The 22,528-nt window shown below is 45.8% G+C and overlaps 2 protein-coding genes across 4 annotated transcripts in view; both read right to left on the minus strand.

Annotated features, from left to right (window-relative positions):
* Window positions 1–2,248: 2,248 nt before the first annotated feature.
* AMHR2 (anti-Mullerian hormone receptor type 2) lies at window positions 2,249–10,607 on the minus strand. The gene is made up of 11 exons (XM_070789003.1): window positions 10,067–10,607; window positions 9,602–9,784; window positions 9,201–9,392; window positions 8,857–8,931; window positions 8,593–8,711; window positions 8,267–8,497; window positions 6,868–6,982; window positions 6,553–6,725; window positions 6,253–6,400; window positions 5,930–6,066; window positions 2,249–4,499 (listed from the first exon to the last, which is right to left on the minus strand). Exons 1-11 carry the CDS (start codon window positions 10,116–10,118, stop codon window positions 4,290–4,292), a joined length of 1,635 nt encoding a protein of 544 aa, XP_070645104.1. The 5' UTR covers window positions 10,119–10,607; the 3' UTR covers window positions 2,249–4,289.
* A 132-nt stretch (window positions 10,608–10,739) lies between these two features.
* The window catches only part of SP1 (Sp1 transcription factor), a 44,890-nt gene continuing 33,101 nt past the window's right edge, over window positions 10,740–22,528 (minus strand). For all 3 annotated transcript variants that reach the window (XM_019960460.2, XM_019960458.2, XM_019960459.2), the window contains exon 6: window positions 10,740–22,287. In XM_019960460.2, the coding sequence (XP_019816019.1) occupies window positions 21,974–22,287 (314 nt within the window). In that variant the 3' untranslated portion in view covers window positions 10,740–21,973. The remainder of the gene's footprint in view (window positions 22,288–22,528) is intronic.

The raw sequence follows: 22,528 nt of genomic DNA on the forward strand, positions 1-22,528 counted from the left end.
AGAGGTTGAAGATATAGAATATTTGTAGTTGTTTTCCTACACCTGAGGAAGGCATTGCTGTTGCTGCTGCTACTGCTAAGTCACTTCATTCATGTCCGACTCTGTGTGACCCCATAGACAGCCCACCAGGCTCCCCCATCCCTGGGATTCTCCAGGCAAGAACACTGGAGTGGGTTGCCATTTCCTTCTCCAATGCATGAAAGTGAAAAGTGAAAGTGAAGTCGCTCAGTCGTGTCCGACTCTTAGCGACCCCATGGACTGCAGCCCACCAGGCTCCTCTATCCATGGGATTTTCCAGGCAAGAGTACTGGAGTGGGGTGCCAACGCCTTCTCTGGAGGAAGGCACTATAGACATATAAAGCAGCATGAGACATCTGTTGCTTGCTCTCTAAGAACTATAGGTAGGCAGGCCTATGGCAGTATGTGAAGGCATTAAACTGGCACAGGACAAAAGGAAAAAAGGTGGGTGGGGGCAGGGGACTTCCCTGTTGGTCTAGTGAAAACTGCGTTTCCAGAGCAGGGGGCATGGGTTCAATCCCTGGTGAGGGAACTAAGATACTGCATGCTAACAAGGGATAAGTGGGAAAAAAAAGGAGAAATGGCATATTGCAGATTCCACCCAAGTTAGTGGCAGATCCAGGTTAGGAACTCAGGATTCCAGAGTCCTAAACTGGGTGCTATAACAAAACCAGAAAGAATATAAACTGTGCTCCTCCATGCTCTCCATGCTTCCCATTACAGATTAGGTGAGAATATGATGGTCACAAATGAAACAACTTCAGCAAACACTGTATCAATAAGCACAAAATATGCTACAAATCATGTCCCTTAGTGCCAAAGGAGGGTGCTATAAGTGACCTGTGGGGTTTTTTTTCTAAGAATTTTTTCTGGTGATAGCATATTCATTTACATATTTTTCCTAGATCCTGTAAGGAATTCATAAGACTTAAAGAAAACTTGGAAAACACAGAAAAGTAGAAAGAAAAAGAAGACTGCTTTTGAGGTCCCATCACCAAACAGAATCACTAATTATTATTTTGGAATACTTCCATCCAGTCTTTTTTTTCACTAGGCATAGACGTTTTAAATTAATAAGTAAACATGTAATTTTAATATACAAAATATGCAAAAAATTCAAAATTCAAGAGGTTAAAAAAAATCAGTCCTTTTCTATCGTTTTACCCGTCTTCAGCCACACAGTTTCCCTCCCATGAGCCATTCTATTCATAGATTTCTGTTTCCAAGTTTATAAGAAGTTTATTTATTTGTATACTGCATCTCCATGAGTATGGAATCACTAATCATGGCAATGCCATACTAGTTATATACTGCATTTGGTGAAGTAATCTTTAAAACTGGGACTTTAATATTTTATCATAGAATCGTGGAATTATAGGGTTGGAAATTACTTAAGAGAATCATTCATTCAACTTCCTGAGAAAATTAAATAAATAAACTCTTAAGAGTTCAGAGTTAGAAGAGCCAAGATTATCATGTAGATTTTCTGAATTTCCTGTTAGTGATCCCTCCAATACAACATATTCCAGCACATCCACTCAAAATATTGCAAGTAAACATCGTAATGCTTACGACCAGCCTCCCCTTGTTTTTTTTTTATATTTATGGCCTCTCCACAGTTTTGAAGCAAGTCATAGTTTTTATTTTTTTAAATAAGCTTTATTTTTTCAGAACAGCTTTAGAGTTACAGAAAAACTGAGAAGGTAATACAGAGTTTTCATATTCACCATACCCTGTTCCCCTATTGATAACTCTTACATTAGTATGGTACATTTGTTACCCAAATAAGCCGATATTGATTCATGATTATTAACTCCATACTTTATTCATATTTCCTTGGTTTTTACCCAATGTCCTTTTTTTCTATTCCAGGATTTTATCCAAGAGGTCATGTGTCTCCTTAGGCTCCTCTTGGTTGGGCCAGTTTCTCAGACTTTGTTTTTGATAATCTTGACAGTTTTGGTTGGGTATTTTGAAAAAAATTGGTATTTGTTTGCTTTTCTTGTGATCATAGGTTTATCTTTGTTTTAACATAACCCTAGGCTTGTCAACATATGTTCATATAATATTATCTGTTTCTAATTATTTGTGGTGTTTCCATAAACTTCACTTTTTTATTATTTTAATTGGAGGCTAATTACTTTACAGTATTGTGCTGGTTTTTGCCATTGACATAAATCCGCCACGGGTGTACATGTGTTCCCCATCCTGAACCCCCCTCTCACCTCCCTCCCCATCCCATCCCTCAGGGTCATCCCAGTGCACCAGCCCTGAGCACCCTGTCTCATGCATCGAACCTGGACTGGTCATCTGTTTCACATATGATAATATACATGTTTCAATGCTAGTCTCTCAAATCATCCCACCCTCGCCTTCTCCCACAGTCCAAAAGTCTGTTCTTTACATCTATGTCTTTTTTGCTGTATAGGATCATCGTAACCATCTTTCTAAATTCCATATATATGTGTTAATATATAGTGTATTGGTGTTTTTCTTTCTGACTTACTTCGCTCTGTATAATAGGCTCCAGTTTCATCCACCTCATTAGAACTGATTCAAATGCATTCTTTTTAATAGCTGAGTAATATTTCATTATGTATATGTACCACAGCTTTCTTATCCATTCATCTGCTGATGGGCATCTAAGTTGCTTCCATGTCCTAGCTATTGTAAACAGTGCTGCAGTGAACATTGGGGTACACGTCTCTTTCAGTTCTGGTTTCCTCGGTGTGTATGTCCAGCAGTGGGATTGCTGGGTCGTATGGCAGTTCTATTTCCAGCATAAACTTCACTTTTAATGGCTGAAAATCCCTTCTTTGTTATTTAAAGTCTGTATGACCTTGAACACATTCTAAACTTCTCTGAGCCCTTGGTAAATAGTGCTCACAGCATTGTCATGAAAAAGGCAAGTGGACTGTTGAGCAGAGGCAAGACAGAATGAAACTTATGTTTAAAGATTATTCAGAGTGCTGTTGAAACTAAATTATGGGGGAAATAGGTGGCCACCAGGGAAGTCCTATATACAGAGTACATCATGTGAAATGCCAGGCTGGATGAATCACAAGCTGGAATCAAGACTGCTGGGAGAAATATCAACAACCTCAAATATGGAGATGATACACACTAATGGCAGAAGAGTGAAGAGAAACTAAAGAGCCTCTTGATGAGGGGTGAAAGAGGAGAATGAAAGCTGGCTAAAACTCAACATTCAAAAAACTAAGATTATGGCATCTGGTCCCATCACTTCATGGCAAACAGAAGGGGAAAAAGTGGAAGCAGTGATAGATTTTCTTCTCTTAGGCTCCAAAATCACTGCAGATGGTGACTGCAGCCATGAAATTAAAAAATGCTTTCTCCTTACAAGGAAAGCTATGACAAGCCTAGACAACATATTAAAAACCAGAGACATCTCTTTGCTGACAAAAGTCCATATCGTCAAAGCTGTGGTTTTTCCAGTAGTCATGTGTAGATGTGAGAGTTGGATCATAAAGAAGGCTGAGCAAGAGGAATTGATGCTTTTGAACTGTGGTGCTGGAGAAGATTCTTGAGAGTCCCTTGGACTGCAAGGAGATCAAACCAGTCAATCCTAAAGGAAATCAGTCCTGAATATTCATTGGATGGACTGGTGCTGAAGCTTCAATACTTTGGCCACCTGATGCGAAGAGCAACTCACTGGAAGAGACCTTGATGCTGGGAAAAATTGAAGGCAAAAGCAGAAGTGGGCAGCAGAGAATGATATGGTTAGACAGCATCACCAACTCAATGGATGTGAATTTGAGCAAACTCTAGGATATAGTCAGAGAAGGCAATGGCACCCCACTCCAGTACTCTTGCCTGGAAAATCCCATGGATGGAGGAGCCTGGTAGGCTGCAGTCCATGGGGTCGCTAAGAGTCGGGCACGATTGAGCGACTTCACTTTCACTTTTCACTTTCATGCATTGGAGAAGGAAATGGCAACCTGCTCCAGTATTCTTGCCTGGAGAATCCCAGGGACGGGGAGCCCAGTGGGCTGCCATCTGTGGGCACAGAGTTAGACACGACTGAAGTGACTTAGCAGCAGCAGCAGAATATAGTGGAGGACAGAGGAGCCTGGCATGCTGCAGTCCATGGAGTTGCAGAGAATCAGACACGATCTAGTGACTGAACAACAACAACAAACACAGGATCTACATAAATGCGTATTTACACAGGAGAAGTAGTCCAGGTAGGTTGAGGATTTCTGGAAAAAGGGCCTTGCTGAACCGTGAAGTGGCAGGCACTCAGCTGCAGCCTACTGGGGAGAATGGCAGACGGGAGGAGTGGAGAAATGGTCTTCCAGGCAGCAAAGTGAGCAGTCCTGCGCACAGCCCTCAGGGAAGAGGTGGGCCTCCTCAGGAGAGGCCAGGGCAGCCAGGCGCTGCTGTACACACTCAGCTGTTAGCCGCGCTTCAGGGTCTGCATCCCAGCAGTCCTCCAGGAGCTCTCTCAGGCCTCCAGGGTCCTGGGAAGAATGACCGGGAGGCAGGCTTTACTTCAGAACCCTGAGTGGCCCCAGCGTTAAAAGGCATCCTTGATGGCCCAGGTCTCAACACTCCTCTACTGTTCCTTCCTGGAGCCTCCTTCCTCCCTTTCACCGAAATCACGCCTTTCATTTCCTCTCTTATGAGAAAAGTTCTCTCCAAAGAGTCCACCTTTTCCTCTGAGATGCTAGTTCAGACTCATTAATGGTTTAACTGCTCCTTTCTCTCAGGCAACCAGCGTCTTCTGCAAACAATACCTAGCCTTTGTTACCAAACCCAACAGACACTTGAGCAGTGGAAACTTCAGATCAGGTAGCAGCAGAAGGGGCCTCCTGTAAGGAAACTGTTTTCAGCAGAAACCCTGAAATTTCACTATTCAGGCACTGTTTTAACCTTATCCCTAGTTCTGGCTTTAATTGGGTCGTGACAGAAACACAGAGGTGTAAAACAGAATGAGGAAATTATTGGATTAAATATTGGGCTCCAGGGGACTTCACTGGTGGTCTGGTCGTTCAGAATCTGCCTTGCTATTCAAGGGACATAGGTTCGATTCCTGGTGGGGGAATTAAGATCCTACATGCCTCGGAGAAACTAAGCCCAGAAGCCACATCTACTAAGCCTGCGTGCTCTGGAGCCCAAGGAACACATCTAGAGAGTCTGTGTGCCCCAGTGAAAGATCTCACATGACGCAACAGAGATCCCACGTGCCACAACTAAGACCCGATGCAGCCAAATAAATAAATGTTTTTAAATTTATTCTTCCCTGGTGGTACAGTTGTTAAGAATCCACCTGCTAATGCAAGGGACACAGGTTTGATCCCTGGTCCAGGAAGATTCCACATGGTGTGGAGCAAATAAGCCCATGCATCACAACTAAGGAAGTTCGCTGGCCCAGAGCCTATGTTCCTCAACAAGAGAAGCCACCGCAACGAGCAGCCCACGCACCGCAACTAGAGAAAGCCCAAGCGCCCCAGTGAAGACCCAGCATACACAAAAATAACAAATGAATAAATACTTTTAAAAAAATGTTAAAAAACAAATATTGGGCTCCAGTGTACCAGGAAAGCAGCCATCTTGGGGGCAGAGCTCAGACCAGAAGCAAAGCCAAGGAGGGCTTCCTGGAGGAAGGAACTGAGGAACAGGGCAAACTGCTGATGGAGAGAAGAGGGATGGACAAGGCAAACCTGAGCAAGAGGAAGGTGTGTGTCTCAGGAACGGGCTATGTGAGGCTTACAGTGGAAAGGGATGAACATGAGTACAGAGCAAGTTTGCCCAGCTCCAGCTGAACATGAGCCAGGAGTGGTGGGAGACGGGAAGGGATAGGAACAGGTGGGCTGTCCTGGTGCATAGGTCCCTGAAGCCCATGTCGAGACTCTCCAGGTCCCCAGCCCCCCAGCCTGCACCCTCTTACAGTGGTCAAGCAGCACCAGGTGGATGGAACGTGAGGGCGCCTCCTCTCCTCCACCGCCAAGGTCCACAGCTCACAGGCAGTGGGGGCGCTGCCCAGTTCTGCCTCATAGGCCAGCTGGAAGGGTGGTGGTCTGCTGTCTGGGAAAAGGCACATGAGGCTAGGTGTCAGGTAGCCCAAGGGGTGCCTTCTTGTAGGAAGACCAAGAGGGAGAAAGGTAGAGCTTCCTGGGTCAGGACGTAGGTGAGTCTAGAATGAGCAGGTGGGGCACGGGGGCAGGGGGCAGGGGGGGGCAGGGAGGGGGCCGCTGTCACCTCCATCCTCACCAGGTCGCAAATCTGGGCAGCGACTCATAATCTCCCACAAGAGCAGAGCCAGAGAGTAGATGTCAGCTCGCCGCAGGGCTGTGCCCCAGTCCTGAAGGTCCAGAGTTTTGTCCAAGAGCTCCGGTGCCATGTACCGCTGGGTACCAGCCTGGACGGCAAGGATCATCTCCATGGCAACCCTCAAGCCCCCGACTAGACTCAGCAGCACCCCGTACACTATAGGTGCTGCCGCACTGTCGCTGCTTCGTCATCAGCACCACCACCACCATCCTGGGTCTCTCCCTCCTCCAGAGTACTGACCTCCATGATGGCAGCCGGCCCTCGGGGTTGACTAGGGGCCCAGGTTGGGGGCTGGGCGAGGCCAGGGAGCACCAAGGCGAGGCCCAGATCTCCGATGGCGCATGACCCATCGTCCCGAACGAGCACATTCTGGCTGCTCAGATCTCGGTGGGCGATACCTGGTTTGTACTGGCCTGTGGGAGAAGCCAGGCTGAAGGGGCACGGATCTTCTTCTTTTGTCATTTTGACCCAATCCTTCCCCTCCAAGCTAAGGGAAAATCAGAAACAGCAGCATGGCTCCTGACTCCCATGACTTCTGGCCCCCAGCTCACCCACCATCCTGCCAACGTTCCTCATGGAGAAATGCCAGGCCCTGCGCCAGGGACAGTGCCATCCGCAGGGAACTGCCCCAGTCACTGGTGTGCTGGGTCAAGTAGTGGCACAGGGAGCCCTGGGGAGAAGCAGAGAAAAGAGGGGGACACACAAAGCTGGAAGAGGCTGATTCACCCCAAGGAGCAGAGATCAATTGTCAGACTTCCCTCCGCGTCTCCCAGCAGACTTACACACGACACACCCAGAGCACGGCAGTAGGCAATGCAGGAGTGAGGGTGTACATCACTCAGATTGACAGGAAAAATAGTAGCTCTAGTTTAAGTATCCTGAGCACTTGGCACGTGCCAGGCCTCCTGTAACCCTCACTACAACCCTGGGAGGTGGGTACTCTTGTCATTCCTGTTTTATGGATGAGGAGCTTGCTGGAAATCCCTGGGCCAGAGAGTTGTACAACCTGACCCCCCAGCAGTCTGACTGCCAGCATCACTCACCTTTAACCACCTTATACTGCCTCACAGGACTTGGGATAAAGACAGAAGAGGCCGAATAGGCTAGGTGGGGGCACCCGCATGAGTCACCTGGCCTGGGGTGTCACCCCGTAGCAGGGCGTGGGTGGGGAGAGACATTGGGTAGAGCAGCTGGTGTGGAGCAGCTGGGAGGAAAGGAACAGTGGAGTCCCTCATTCTACAGACATTATTGAGCGCCTTCAGTGTGCCCGGAAAGTTAAACAAAACCAAAAAAGTGGTGATTTTTGAGCTGGGCTGTGAGGTATATGGTCAAAGAAGAGACTTTCCAGAACTCAAGATTTCAGAGGTGGAGGAACTGTAGGTGACGATATCCCAAGTCCTTAGAGGCCTACAAGGCTGGTGCGGTCTGCCCCTGCCTATCTGTTTCTCTTCATCCTTTTTGCTCATGATCCTCCCTTTGAGTTACGCCTCCTTAGTCTTTTCTTATAGGACCTTTTCAGCACTTAATTCACTTGACACTTTACATTTCTTTCTGTGTTTGCTTGATCCCGTTCTGTCTCCCCTACTACTCTGTAAAATCTGGAAAGGGCAGGGGCTGGGTGTGTTTTTTTCCAGCAACATATTGTTCATCAATATTAGTTGAATGGATAGATGAATGAATTTGGAAGTCTGTGCCCAGAGATCTGTCTTTAACATTGGTTTTCCTTAAGGTTGGGAATATGAATTGTTTTGATTTCTCCCTTTCCTTGTCTATATATTGTAAGTCAAAATTATTAGCAAGTACTGCTTATAATAATAAAAAGAAAAAAAATAAAAAGCATATTTAATGTTCTGGAGAAAAGGCAATCTACAGCAAAGGAACAAGCCTCAACAGGGCCTAGCTGCCACCACTCCCCGCCCCACCTTCCCACACACAGACAGTCCTCGGTCCTCACCTTGGGGTGCAGTTCTAGTACCAGCAGGGGCCCACAGGGCAGGGGGCCAGGGCAGCCCCTGCTCGCGGTGATAAAGCGGACAATGTGGTCATGCTGTAGGCCTGGCAGCTCGTACAACGCTCTCTCAGCTTGGAACTGGGCCACAGCCCTCAGGGGGAAGGCCTTGATGGCTACCAGCTTGCCTTGCAGCTGCCCAGCCCACACCACTGCGTGACCTCCTTCCCGTATGACCTGGTGGGGACACAGTGCTGGGTTTGGGCCGGGCTTCCTCTCCAGCACACTCTCTGAGAGTGCCCAGAGGCCCCCTCCCCGCCATCCCTGGGCACCTGGGAGAAGCACAGCTCAGGCAGCTCCGGCAGCTCAGCACTCCAGTCCCTGCCTGAATCTGACTCTGGCTCGGGCTCTGGCCCACCTCGCTCTCGGCAGGCCTTCCGCTGCAGCAGGGCTGGGGCAGAGAACAGCCTTAGGGTCAGGGTACCCAGGCATGGAGACTGGGAAGTGATGGGGGTCAGGAGAGCCTGGAGAGGGGTCAGAGCGCTGGGGCAGTGCCTTGGGGGGGGATCACAAGGTGGGGTGGGGTAGAGTAGTACCCAAGATGCTGCTGCTTAGCAGCAGCAGCAGCAGAAGCAGTCCCAGCAGCAGCAGCGCTATCCAGGTGGACTCCCCTGGAGGTTAGAGCAAGAAAGAAGACTGGGTGAGCCCTGCCCCAAACCTTGCTCTCTGTTTCTCTCCCTCTCCTCAGAGAATTGCTTCTCTACCCACCCCCACCCTGGTCACAAGCCCCCTTATCTTCCAGTCACCAGGGCAACCAACTTCTCAAGGCCAGGAGGAGGGAAGCTTAGGACAGCGGTAGGGTGAGAATTGGCCCTGGTTCTAACCTCTCATCTAACCTGGGCCCCAGCCCCCACCTGGCTCCAGCACCTTGGGTGGCTACCTGAAATGGCCTGGGGGCCCTCCAAACCAGGTGTCCCAGGGCTCCCCAGAGGAGGCAGATGGCTGTAATTGGCATTGCAGAAGTCAGCGCCACAGGAGCAGGTGAAGAGAGTAGAGCTGGGGCGAGGATGGGCTCGGGGACTTGGGTCACAGCGGGGGGACTCACAGCCTGGCTCATCGCTGTCTCGGCATCCTGACGCAGAGGGGTTGGGAGAAGGAGGAGAGAAAGGGAGGGACAGAGTGTGTACGGGTCTGGGAACACAGAGGGCATCCCTTCCATCTCTCACAGCCTTTTCTTTCCCTCCACACATTCCATTTCTCCTGCCCTCCTCAGCGGCCACCCCCACCCAGGATGAGCCTCTCTCCCACCCGGGTATGCCTGGCAGATGCTTCGCCGTTCACCTTGCATCTCCACCTGTGCCTGGTCTTGGGTCAGGTTCCAGATTCCAAAGCAGCAGTGGCTGTAGAGGCAGTGGATAACCCTGGGGGGGCCCGGCCCTGCATCCAGCAGCTTCCCCAGGTTCTGTGTGCTTCCCCGCACTCCAGGGGCCTCGAAGAACACACAGGTCCGCCTGCTGGGGGGTGCTGCGGGCCAGGGTAAGGGGAGGGGAGGGGTCAAGATGGGAGTGAATGCAGGGGCAGAGACAGAAGCCGGGAGAGAGACAAAACATGTTTCTTATTGCAGAGCTAGCCTGGTAAAGCCACAGGAGGAAACAGGGTCAGCAGAGACCTGGAACGTGACCCCCACCAAGGGAACACCTGGCTGTACCCTTCACCCTCACTCACCCACTCCACTCATCACTCTTCAAGTGCTCCCTCCCACGATGGGTGGCTGGAAAGACCCTGCTTCTCCCTGTAGACACTTACCTTGCACAGCTGTAGGAAGCAGTGCCCAGAGCCCCAAGACCCCCAGCATCATGCTGGAGCGGGCAGCAGGAGCCAGCACAGCTGTCCCTGGCCAGAGCTTCCTTCAGACACAGAGCACCGTGGGGCTTCTGATCCTTCAGCCCCCAACTCCACCCGCCTCCCTCTTCCCCGTCTCTGTGGGGGAGACGGCTGCTGTGGGGGAGAGGATGGGTGTGGGGAAAAGCAGGGAGAGAGGGAGGAGCAGAGAACCAGTCCTGTATCTTCCTCTGTTCAGCCACCTCCTCTTTTCTCTGTAAAGTGGGAGGAGGGGGCCTTAGAGTTCCCACTGAGAACAGAGTGATGCCAAACCTCTGCCCTTTGCTGACCCTAGGAAAAAGTGCTGGCTGCTGTCAGCTCTTCCCAGGCTGGAAACCCAAGTGAGGTTAAGTGCTCAGAGCCATTCACCTGTTCCCAAAAGCCCTTCTAGCTCTTATTTTCTGGGCTCAGATCTGTGGTTCTGTGGGCACAGACAGGCTTCACAGGCCTAGACTTTTGAGTTGACCTGATTTTCTAAACTCAAGGGTCAGGAAAGCAGCTGTATAAAATTAGAGTTTTTAAAAAATCACATTGAAAATAGGTGTATGAAGGTAGATTTGATGTTATCAAAATTTTTAAAAAATCACATTGATCACCATTATAGAAAAGGTAACAAACTTTATTGAGCACCTATGTGCTAGGGCACGACTAGGGCTATGAATTTTACAATCATCACATCTAATTCTCCCATTGAGTTATTATTATCTTCACTTTACAGGTAAGAAAGCTGAATTTAGGTAACTTGACCAAGGTCACTCTGTCAGGAAATAGCAGTTAGGATTGGACGTAGTAAGTCTGATTCTAAAGCCCAGGTCCTGTTTTCCCTTTTTTTTTTTTGCATTTATGGCCATGATGCCTGAAAGAAAATACAAAATTCAGCAGTAAAAAATATTTTCTTTTAACACAGTATTTGAATATGGACTGAGAAAATGTGTACCAATACCTGTCAGCCAACCACTATAAAAAGATAGTACAGTTCAAACTATCACCACCAGAGGTCAGCAAACATAGGAGAAACTCAGGACACAGTGAGGGGTCAGAAAGGGCCTCCTGGAGTGACTCATATCCACAGTACATCTCCAGTATCTATGAAGCTGCAGGAACTGCAGACTGTGACCGGAGGGCTCAGAGTGTGTAGAGGGAACATCAGCGTGGAGATGGAAGGAGAGCGGTGTAGATCCCGTGCCGCAATCGAGAGACAGGAGTCCAGCTCCATCAGATTACTGCCCAGAAGAAACTGTGGAACTGGCTCTCATGAGAATTAGAGGAATTCTGGTTCCCTGTTTTCCTAGCCTTCTGTTCCGCTGGTGGCTACCTGGAAACCCTTTCTAGGGATGATCTGGCTTAGATGCAGGATGATTCTGGAGTCTGTCTTCCGAGGAGCTTACATGAGGGTATCAAAGCCCCAGTAGTGTGAAGCAGCAGCTAGAGGCATGACCAGGGCTTTGAGGCTGATGGATAGCTGCCCATCCCTCCTTGGGCTCTTCTAGGAGTCCAGGCAGATGGAATGCTGCACTCAGTTACAACTATCTTCCTTTGCCAGATCTAAGTCTGGGACTGAGAAGTATCAATAACCTCAGATATGCAGATGACACCACCCTTATGGCAGAAAATGAAGAGGAACTAAAAAGCCTCTTGATGAAAGTGAAAGACAAGAGTGAAAAAGTTGGCTTAAAGCTCAACATTTCAGAAAACTAAGATCATGACATCTGGTCCCATCACTTCATGGCAAATAGATGGGAAAACAGTGGAACAGTGGCTGACTTTATTTTGGGGGGCTCCAAAATCACTGCAGATGGTGATTGCAGCCATGAAATTAAGACGCTTACTCCTTGGAAGGAAAGTTAGGACCAACCCAGACAGCATATTAAAAAGCAGAGACATTACTTTGCCAACAAAGGTCCATCTACTCAAGGCTATGGTTTTTCCAGTAGTCATGTATGGATGTGAGAGTTGGACTATAAAGAAGCTGAGCACCGAAGAATTGATGCTTTTGAACTCGTGTTGGTGAAGACTCCTGGGAGTCCCTAGGACTGCAAGGAGATCCAACCAGTCCATCCTAAAGGAGATCAGTCTTGGGTGTTCATTGGAAGGAACGATGCTAAAGCTGAAACTTCAATACTCTGGCCACCTGATGCGAAGAGCTGACTCATTGGAAAAGACCCCGATGCTGGGAAAGATGGAGGGCAGGAGGAGAAGGCGACAACAGAGGATGAGATGGCTGGATGGCATCACCAACTCAATGGACATGAGTTTGGGTAGGCTCCTGGAGTTGGTAATGGACAGGGAGGCCTGGCGTGCTGCAGTTCATGGGGTCACAAAGAGTCAGACACGACTGAGTGACTGAACTGAACTGAAGTCTGGGACTGAGGGGGGAATTGAAGGTAAAAGAGCTTCTTGCATCAGGAGTTATCAGAGGAGAGCAAGGTAAGGAGCAGGCAGGAAGGCAGTCTCCTCACCCACAGCCTTGGATAACTACTCTCAAGGCAAAAATATTGTCTCTCAATATAGAAACATTCCAGTCAGGTTTATGGGAACTCTACATGCTCTGGGCAGAGTTCAGAACTGAGATGAGGAGGAAAAGGGGTAAGGATCTGAGAGCTGGGGGATCAGGAAGGTCCTGAGAAAGAACTTCAGCAAAGGAAGGAAGGCTTCCTGGATTCCACATACACAAAGCTCTTCATTAGGATCCCCTGATTAAAGTCTGTAGTGGCCCAATAATTTACTTTTGACCCCAGTGATGACAAAGCTAAAGTGAGTTTATCCATTCAACTCAAAAAATATTAGATCCTAGTCTTAAAAAAGGTATTTCATTAAATGCTGAACCTACAAAATACATGTGATTCTTGCCCTCCAGGAACTCAGTCTAGAAAAGCAGGAGAAAATACCAATAAGCAACCGGAAAATTATGTCTAGCTAGAGGGTATGAACAAGGAGCTACACAAGCAGAAAGATCAAATAAGCTAAAACTGTGTTCAGGGTAGAGAAGACAAGGGAAGAAAGGTGTCCAAAGGTTTCACAGAGAAAGGAATATGTAAATTGTCTCAAGGTAATCACACTGAAAACAAATAAAAGGAGGGTGATGATTGTAGCCAAGGAACAGCAAGAACAAAGGCAGCAAGAATACAGGTATAAACCACAAAAAGCGTGTTGAGGCCAGGCCATGGGGGAGGGGCAGAGACTGAGCAGGAGAAAAGGGTATGAGACACGAAGCTGAAAATCACAACTAGAGATAAACTGGGACCAGACTGGAAAGGTTGTACTTTTCCTAAAAGCAAAGGATTTTAAGCAGGGGTCTGGTGGCAACGTGAAAGATGGACGACTGAGGCTCAGGGAGATCAGTTACAAGACCTAAGCAGTAGCCAGGGTGAGTGCGAGGACAGTGGAAATAAAGAGGGAGGGAATTCCCTGGTGGTCCAGTGGTTAGAACTCCAAGCTTTCACTGCTATGGGCCTGGGTTCAATCCCTCATTGGGAAACTAAGATCCTCCAAGCCCAGAGGCCAAAAAACCAAACCCAAAAGAAGGGGGAAAATGGAGATACACTCTGTTAGTAATATTGACAGGATTAGTAATCAAATGAATGTTGATAGATGAAAGAGAATTAAAAGATGATTCTGAAATTTCAAGTATACATGATCAAGAGTATTAATGGCAAGTGAGGTAAGGAACACAAAGGATTATTTTTCTTCCTTACATGTTGAGTGAGTTATCTGTGGGACATTCAGATGAAAATATCTACTAAGCAGGCTGCCAGGTTGAGAAAAAAGTGAGGGGTTTTAATTTAGGTGTCACCAACATGTATGTAATAGCTAAAGAGAAGAGAGAATGCAACTTGTTCAGGGGTGAGAGAGTAATGAAAGGACCCAGGATGGGGAATGCCAGTTATTCCAGGGACAGAGGAAGAAGTGGCTATGAAGGAGACTAAAACATATAAAGGTTGAAGGAAAACCAGAAGTGCCTCAGTTTCACACTTCATGGGAAGAAAGGACTGAGACACACACTGCTGGAAAGAGGTCGAAGAGGCTACGGGCTGAAAGGCCATTGGAGCAGGCAACCAGGGTGCTGGTACTGATGAGCGACTTGGTAAACGATGGCCAGACAGGTGGCTAAGAGAAAAATTAAACTCTCACTCACTTTGGAAATGCAAAGAATTAGGTTAGCAGCTTGAAGCAGCAGCAGAGGCTTTTCAAAATGGGAGAGGTGGGCAGAAAGGCAGATTTTAACATGGTTGAAAAGTCAAAAGTATTATTTGTTCAGTCGTGTCCAACTCTTTGGGACCCCATGGACCGTAGCCCATCAGGCTCCTCCGTCCATGGAATGCTCTGGACAAGAAAACTGGAGTGGGTGGCCATTCCCTGCTCCAGGGGATCTTCCCAACCCACGGACTGAACCCGGGTCTCCCACATTGCAGACTCCTTACCTTCTGAGCCACCATGATAGGCTGACGGAAGGTCTCTCCAGGAGAGACTTAAAAGGAGAAAATACTATTGAAACAAAGAACAAAAAGAAGTCAAAGAAAATGAGGTTGAGAGCACTAGTGGCAGGCTTGGCCCTGCAAACGAAAAACACTTCTCTCCTTAGGAGAAGGGGGCAAACTGGTATTGGCGAACACGCAGACGTGAGAAGAGAGGGAAGTTTGAGGAAATCTGATGGGAAATTGGAGGGAAGTTTGAAGAACTTTGATGCTTCTGTTTTCTCTGTAAAATAAGAAGCAAATTATCTGCTGAAAAATGGGGTCAAGACTAGGAAACTTGCAGTTCTACATTACTATGCCAGACTATTAAGTATTTGATAGCAGGGCCTGTCTTACTTCTTTTATCCTCAACCTAGCACATAGTAAGGGCTCGATAAATGTTTGCTGACTGAATAGCTGACAGAACTATTTAAAGGGCCACATAAGACTCCTAAGGCCAAAAAACATACAGCCCCTCCTCATAAAAACCCCTCCAGTAAAGCCAAACATTAAAATGTTATATTTCAAATAGCTACATAAGAAAATCAAATGACTGAGTGCTTTGATGAAGTGGACACAAGGGGTCAAATGAGCAAAAATAATCAAGAATGCTGGTAGTTACAGTATAAACCATCAATCAAGGATGCTTAGATAGGTACGAAGGCAAGTAAAAGCACAGGCTGATGGGAAATGGGAAAGGCTGTTAGCGTTAACTTCAATTTTAGTTTCAAGGGGCCATAATCCAGATTCAGTCATTTTAGACACAGGTTGGTATTAACTGAATGCAAAATATGTTGGAGCTAGATCTTGGCTTCGAACTACCATTCTCCAATAAAAAGAACAAAGGCTCCCTGGAGAAATGGCCAATCTAGGGCTGGGGCAGGGAAAATACAGTATGAGCCTGAAGCATCTTATGTATCAAAAAGTGCTCAAGAAAAAAGAGGATGTAGACATATCAAAGGGACACAGACGTCAAAAGCACTTCCAATGTTCAAAGCTGGGACAACGTGAGCAACAAAAATATTGTATAATTGGATTATAACCACCCACTTAAATATACATGAGTACTTGCTAGTTTAAATTAATAAAAAAGAGGCAGTTTCCTCACAGAAGCTTACTTCCCACCAACCCCATTAAGGGTGGGCTAGACTCACTTCCTGGAGAAGGCAATGGCACCCCACTCCAATATTCTTGCCTGGAAAATCCCATGGACGGAGTAGCCTTGTGGGTTGCAGTCCATGGGGTCACTAAGAGTCAGACACGACTCAGCGACTTCACTTTCACTTTCATCCACTGGAGAAAGAAGTGGCAACCCACTCCAGGGTTCTTGCCTGGAGAATCCCAGGGACGGGGGAGCCTGGTGGGCTGCCGTCTATGGGGCTGCACAGAGTCGGACATGACTGAAGCGACTTAGCAGCAGCAGCAGACTCACTTCCAAAGAATAGGGAAAGAGAAAGTGAAGAAACCAGGCAAATACTACCTTAACCAGGTGATAAAGGTTTTACCATCCATGTAACATGGCTATCACACACCCCTTGATAGGATGTGATGAGGGCATTTCACCTATGTAGTACTTTTTTCTCCCCCCAAAACCTGTAAGCTCAGTCTAACAATGAGAAAAAAAAATCAGACAAATTCAGATTGGGGGATACTCTACAGAACATGGCCAGTACTCTCAAAGACTGTCAAAGTCACCAATAAGACTAAGAAACTGTCAGTCACAGAGGAGACTAGGGAAACACACCAACTAAATGCAATGTGGTATCCTGCCACAGATCCTGGAACAGAAAAAGGACATCAACGGATAAAGCCCACAAAGCCTAGGATTCAGCTAATGTAATGTACCAATGTCAGTTTCTTAATTTGGAGAATATATCCTGATAATGTTAACAACGGAGAAAATTGGGAAAGCGGAATATAGAAACCCTCTGCACTATCTTTGCAACTTTCCTTTGAATTTAAAAATATTTCAAAAAAGAAGCTAATTTAGAAAAAAAAGTTCAAACTGTCCCTGTTCCTCTGGATCTGCTGCATTTCTGTGTAGTCCTGGCACACTGATCTGGTCATGAATTGTTTACCCGGGAGTTAAGTGTAGGACACTGCACTGATTAACATGTATTAACAGTGTAGCTAGAAAACTTCATTTTGGGTTTAGTATATGAAGTTATAACCATATTCTCCCCAATCCCAACCCTCTCAACACACCAGAGACATGGCTTTTTATTAAAAAACTTTTTTTTTTAATTGGTTTACAAAGGAGCTACAGACTACATTGAACTAATCTTTGTACAAAAAGGCAAAAAAAAAAAAAAAAAAAAAGCCCCCAAACACCCAGAGACAAAAGGCAGGGGAAAGACAAGAAAGTAACAAGAAAGTAAGATACAAAAGAGCAGGAAGAAACTAAGACAAGAGATTAGCATCATACATACACAAGATCAAGGGGAAAAAAGAGCAAGAAAGATGAGAGAGCATTTAAAAGTATTTCCCCACAGCCCAGGTGATAATCGGATTGAAACCAACAACAAACACAGCATGAGATTATTAAGAAGTTTAAAAAGGCAACAGTGGTATGGAGACTGGTTATTGCCAGTGTTAAGAGAGAGAAATAAACTTGTTTTAGGCACCAGAGACCGGAGCACTGCCCCTTCCTCCCAGAGGAGGACAGACTCTGGAAGAGGAAGCAAGCCCTAGGGCAGCTGCCATTGGTATGTGTAGAAGGAGTCTCCTCAGACCAATCTCAGCACATTTTCCCCAACTTTGCCCAAAATCTTTGCACCTTAGATTCCAAGTGAGAGCTATGGGATGCCAATGGGAGAAAGGGGTGATCAGAAATATGAAGACTTGCCCTTGTGCACACTGTTTAAGAGCAGCTGCTAGCAAAGTGGGGGGCTGGGTAGAGAATCCCATTCCTCTGTGGAGAAGGCACAGTGTAATTCCTGAAGGCGAGGAAGAGAACACACACACCCCAGGAGAGGTATCAACAAAGTCCTCACCACCCACGGCAGCCTCACTTGAGACCTATTTATGGTTTTTTTTTTTTGGATATTAAAGGGAATTGAGGGACAGATCATGCCTCTTCTTGTTCAGCAGGGACAAGGCAGGCTGTGGTTGTGATAATGAGGAAGGGAGAAAATGGGACAAAATACTCATTTCCCTCAAATGAACATTGTGGAGGCAATCTTTCTGGGTTTGGGGAAATCAAACTGGAGAAGACCTAGGAGGTGAATGAAACCAGGGACTCCCATTTTTTTTCCCCCTTTCCCATACTTCGATCTAAGGCAAGTGAGCTAAATTGGCAAGAGGGAGTAGGAATTTAAGCTTAAGGCTGCTTAATGTCCTCCTGGGAGCTGGTGTTTAGGGAAGACAGACAAAGAAAAGAAACAGGTCAACCTCAAAGCTGGTCTCCTCATCCTCCTAGATGAGGTCTGTACCCCAGGAGTAGAGCCAAGAGAGGCACCGCAGAGCACACAGGCTCCTAAACAAAAGTAATAACCTACCCATAGTTTATCAGCAGTTTTCAAAAGCAATGTTTTCCGGGGTTGGAGAAGTGCCATATCCTCCTCCCTTTCCCCAAAGCTACTGCTGCCACCTTTCATCCTTGCACAATAAGTTACTGGCTCTCTTCTAAGGGAGATGAAACTCTGAGATTTCACATTCCTCCTCCCAACTCCAAGAGGGTACTTGAATAGGGGGAAGGAGAGCTATGCAAAGGGCCCCTCACTTGAGGCAGCTAGACTATCCTCATTTTCCTTGGTACCTGGATCAGAACTCCTTTGATCTGATCCCAAGGTCCAAAAGGCATCAGGGTACTTACAACTGAATGAAAACTTTAGCACCAGAGCTCCCCAAAAGCGTAACAGGGGCCTGATTAACACCCCCAGAAGAACCCCTCAAAAAGTGTATAAATTTATTGCATCCTAGCAAAGATCTGCAGCTTCCAGTATTCACACAATGTGAAGATATTAACAATACAAAATATATTCTGAAAGTCAAACATCTGCAGTTCATAGTGCTTTCTCAGATTTGTTATAAAAAAAAAAAAATACAATGCTTAGTTTCCTATATAGGATATACAAAAGCAAAAATATATATATGTATATAGTAGAAATAAATCAATCAGCCATAGTAATTTACAGCCTTTGTCTCTAACCCTCCCCCAGTCATAATCTTTACCCAACACTTCAGTCTATACATTCTGGGATCAAGAGTTCTATTCTGAATTCTGAAAAATATCTGTTACACTGCATTCTACATGGCACCCATAAACAGGGTGCCCGCTGGGAAGTCCCTGAAGGAAGACGATGTGGGTTGTTACTGCTCTGGGTAAAAAGTGAGACAATCAAATGATAAGCAGATATATGTGAACAGGCAACCTGAAAGGATAAGGGAATAATATTATCACTTCTCTGGGCACCCCCAACCCCACAAGGTTTGGTCATTAGAAAGTTACATAAAAGAGCAACTTGTGGAAAAAAAAAAAAAAATAGAATCAATATGCCTGTCAGTTACACTAATTTCTTCTGGCAAAAAGTTCAGGGGAAGGGACTTTCAGCAATAAGCTCCTGACTCAAGGAATGTGGGTTAACGTGCTGTGGAAAAGACTGACTGACTTACTGCTGCTGGGAGATAAAAGCAGTAGCGGCTTTCATTTTAGGGCCAAACAAGATACTGAATCTTGAGCTTCCTTGTTGAGAAGGAACTAGGACAAGTGGAAAGAACTGGATATAAATTTGCTTGTGCTAAGAGCTGGGGGTAAACCAGCATTCCATCCCAGAGAAAACCATCATCAAATAACCTAAAAGTGTATAAGCTTCAGCATCATTAAGCTAGATTACATCTAGTAATTTCATTCTGGGGAAGATTCCATTCCTTGAAATGTTCTATCAAAACACTGCACACTCCAGTGAGTTATCTTGCCCCTTTCCTCCAGAAGATGCCTATGTACATGATTACAGATATAAAATAACATGTTCAGAGTTCTGCCTTTGAGTGGGAACAAAGAGTGTGATAAATGGCTGGGCAGATAACTTTCACTTCAGTATTAATGCAATTTGATAAGGGGAAAGCTCCTTGCAATAGCTTCTGTGTCAAAAACACTATTAAGTCTGCAGACAAAGGACCAAATGGAGTGAGCTTTTGTTTAAAATATTAACAGTTATTGTATTTCAGGTTAAACAACAACACAAACTTACCCAAACCCTAATTTGGATAGATTTTATATAAAATATATAGTAGAATCATGGCATCATCTATTTATAGTCAAGGTAAACAAAATTATGAGAGGAATTAGGACTCTACTATAGATCTGGATGTTGGTTTCACTTTCAAACACAAAAATAGTTTCTTCTTTTAAAAGTGCAGTAGAATATCCCCCATTCATAATTGTAACTAGTTTAGCAAAAGCAAAGCAATGACCTCAGGAACATACCCAGGTTTTAAGATAGATTTCTAGGTAATGGGCCTGAAAGGCATTTTGATCTGAATTTGATTTATTTTCCAACAATTTCAAATATAATTTCTCATCTGTGTGTAGATATATACAAGCACGAACACACATTCATACACGGTCATACACAAACACTTCACTTTCTATCAGATTAGGGTAATTTTTTATTGCAGGTCTCTTATAGTATTGGCTAACAGAAAACCTATCCCCAATCTAACAGATTACACACATACACACAGCCATTTCCACACTTCCTCACAGTGAAAAGCTCTCTGACGAGATACCAGAAAGTCAAGAGAGACAATGTTTTAATGGCTGGGCCTTGAGGACAACTCTGGTTGCATTTAAATCTCAGTGCCAAATGCACTAAGAGTTCCCTGCCGCTGTAATTTTTGGATCAGTCTCTTCAGGAATCAGGCCATGGAGAAAAGCAGGATGGTTTTCCCTGGTCTCCCCTATAAGCCACAGTGGTAAGACAAGATTTCTTTTTGTTCTGGGCTATCATTCCCATGATCATGAGCACTTCCTTTCCCCTCAGGAGCCACCCTACGAAGAGTTAAGGGGAAAGATCAAAGAACCACTGCCTTGCCACTGATCCATGCTCTGGAGTTCTGCAGAATGGAAATCCAGAACAGAGTCACTGGCTGATGCTCTGTAATAACATAATGGGAAAGCAACTACTGGAGATGTTCAAAAGAGGAAGTGTATTTCCTTTCAGAACGTGAACTCAGAAGCCCACACATCAAAGCTTAGAGCTACCTTGGAAGAAGTTGCACAAAGGTCCAAACACTCCAACTCCTGAACTGAACTACTTGAGTCACTTCCACTTCTGAGCACATCATTTTCCTACTGAAAGCTCCTACCTATTATTTGACCATCTTTTCACAGTTTGGACAAACTGATCCCAGACTATAACTTTCAAAGGGTCTCTTGTACAATTCCATAGAAAGACTTCTGATTCCTGATGCTTAGAGCAGCCAATGAAGAGAGAGGTGCTTTTGACTCTCCAGCACCAAAAGGGTGCCTGCGTCAGTAGTATTTTGAACACTCTCTTCACAGCTACCTCAAGCATTCGCCTGAGCTTCAAGGCTTCTCCATTCTGCTGCTGGGACTAAGGACTTTATTAAAAAATGACAGAAGTGCCTCATCCAGGGACCACTACCAAAAACAAAATATGAAGAGATCAGGCGAGAGAAGGGGAGACAGAAAGGGTTGAGTCAGGGAAAGAGTGCAAGAAGCTGATCCCAAATTAAAAGACAAAATTAAGAAAGGAAAACATTATGTATGTATATATAAACTAAAAGCAGAGCATATAAATGCTTAATCTGGTGGGAAGCCAAGACAACATCTATTAGAAATCTTGATGTGTCACAACAAGGCTCAGCCATAAGGAAATAAGGCAATATAAAAAAAATGACCAAGGTATTTTGGTCACAGAATGGTCTCCTTCCTCCTCCCAGCCAACCCCTGCAAATGCATCTCTATATATCTTTTATATATATATATATAATATAGAATCTGTTTTTGTTAAAAAGTATTTCAATGATCATATATATTTATCAAGGCATGATGGCTTTAGGAAAGGGGGGGATCCATCATGGGGGAGCTGAGAAGGGAAATGCAGGAAGGGGGAGGCTGGGGTAAGAAGTGTTAAGAAACTGTTTGGGGTCAAACAAATGCTCATCAAAGGTGGCACCAAAGGTGGTACCAACAGAATTTTCACTATGTTTCCCACTTTAAGAAGGTATTGATGATACAGGTGGGTGCCAGGACCCCATCTCTTCTTTTGTATCCCACCCCCAATTCTTCCCACCACCATGCATTTTTAATGCCTCATGGCTCACTCTCCCACACGTCTCTTGGACCCATGCTACCTTGCATCCCAGGGTTGATGGGTATGGCCCATATGTCTCTGGCCCCAGGTGCCTGATCTCAGAAGCCATTGCCACTGATATTAATGGACTGCAGATCTGCCACCTGCATGACATTGATGCCACTGTTGGCAAGACGGGCAATACCCTCCGGACAAATGGCCTCCATGGCTACCATGTTGGTGGTAATAAGGGCTGAAGGGGTGGCAGTACCACTGCCTTCTGAACCTGCCCCACTGTCCAGGGGCAAAGTGCCCACACTCAGGGCTACACCCGGGCCTCCCTTCTTATTCTGGTGGGTCTTGATATGCTTTGACAGGTGGTCACTCCTCATGAAGCGCTTGGGACACTCAGGGCAGGCAAATTTCTTCTCACCTAGGTAAAGGAAGAGTAAGAAGATGAGAAAATCACATCTTAGGAAGTAGGGGTACCTTGTTCAGGTCATTCCCTTCAAACCATATACGGCAGAATAAGGCTCATCTTAAAAGGTGATTAAAAACAAGAAAATTCTGGTGATTATCTTTTGTCTTTTGGGGTGGGGGGGGAGTAAAGATTAGAGAGTACTCAGAAAGGAAGAAGTGTAGCAGAAAAGTAATATAGGACCTTCAGAATCCTT

This window comes from Bos indicus, chromosome 5 (assembly GCF_029378745.1).
Source record: "Bos indicus isolate NIAB-ARS_2022 breed Sahiwal x Tharparkar chromosome 5, NIAB-ARS_B.indTharparkar_mat_pri_1.0, whole genome shotgun sequence".
Classification (NCBI taxonomy): Eukaryota; Metazoa; Chordata; class Mammalia; order Artiodactyla; family Bovidae; genus Bos; species Bos indicus.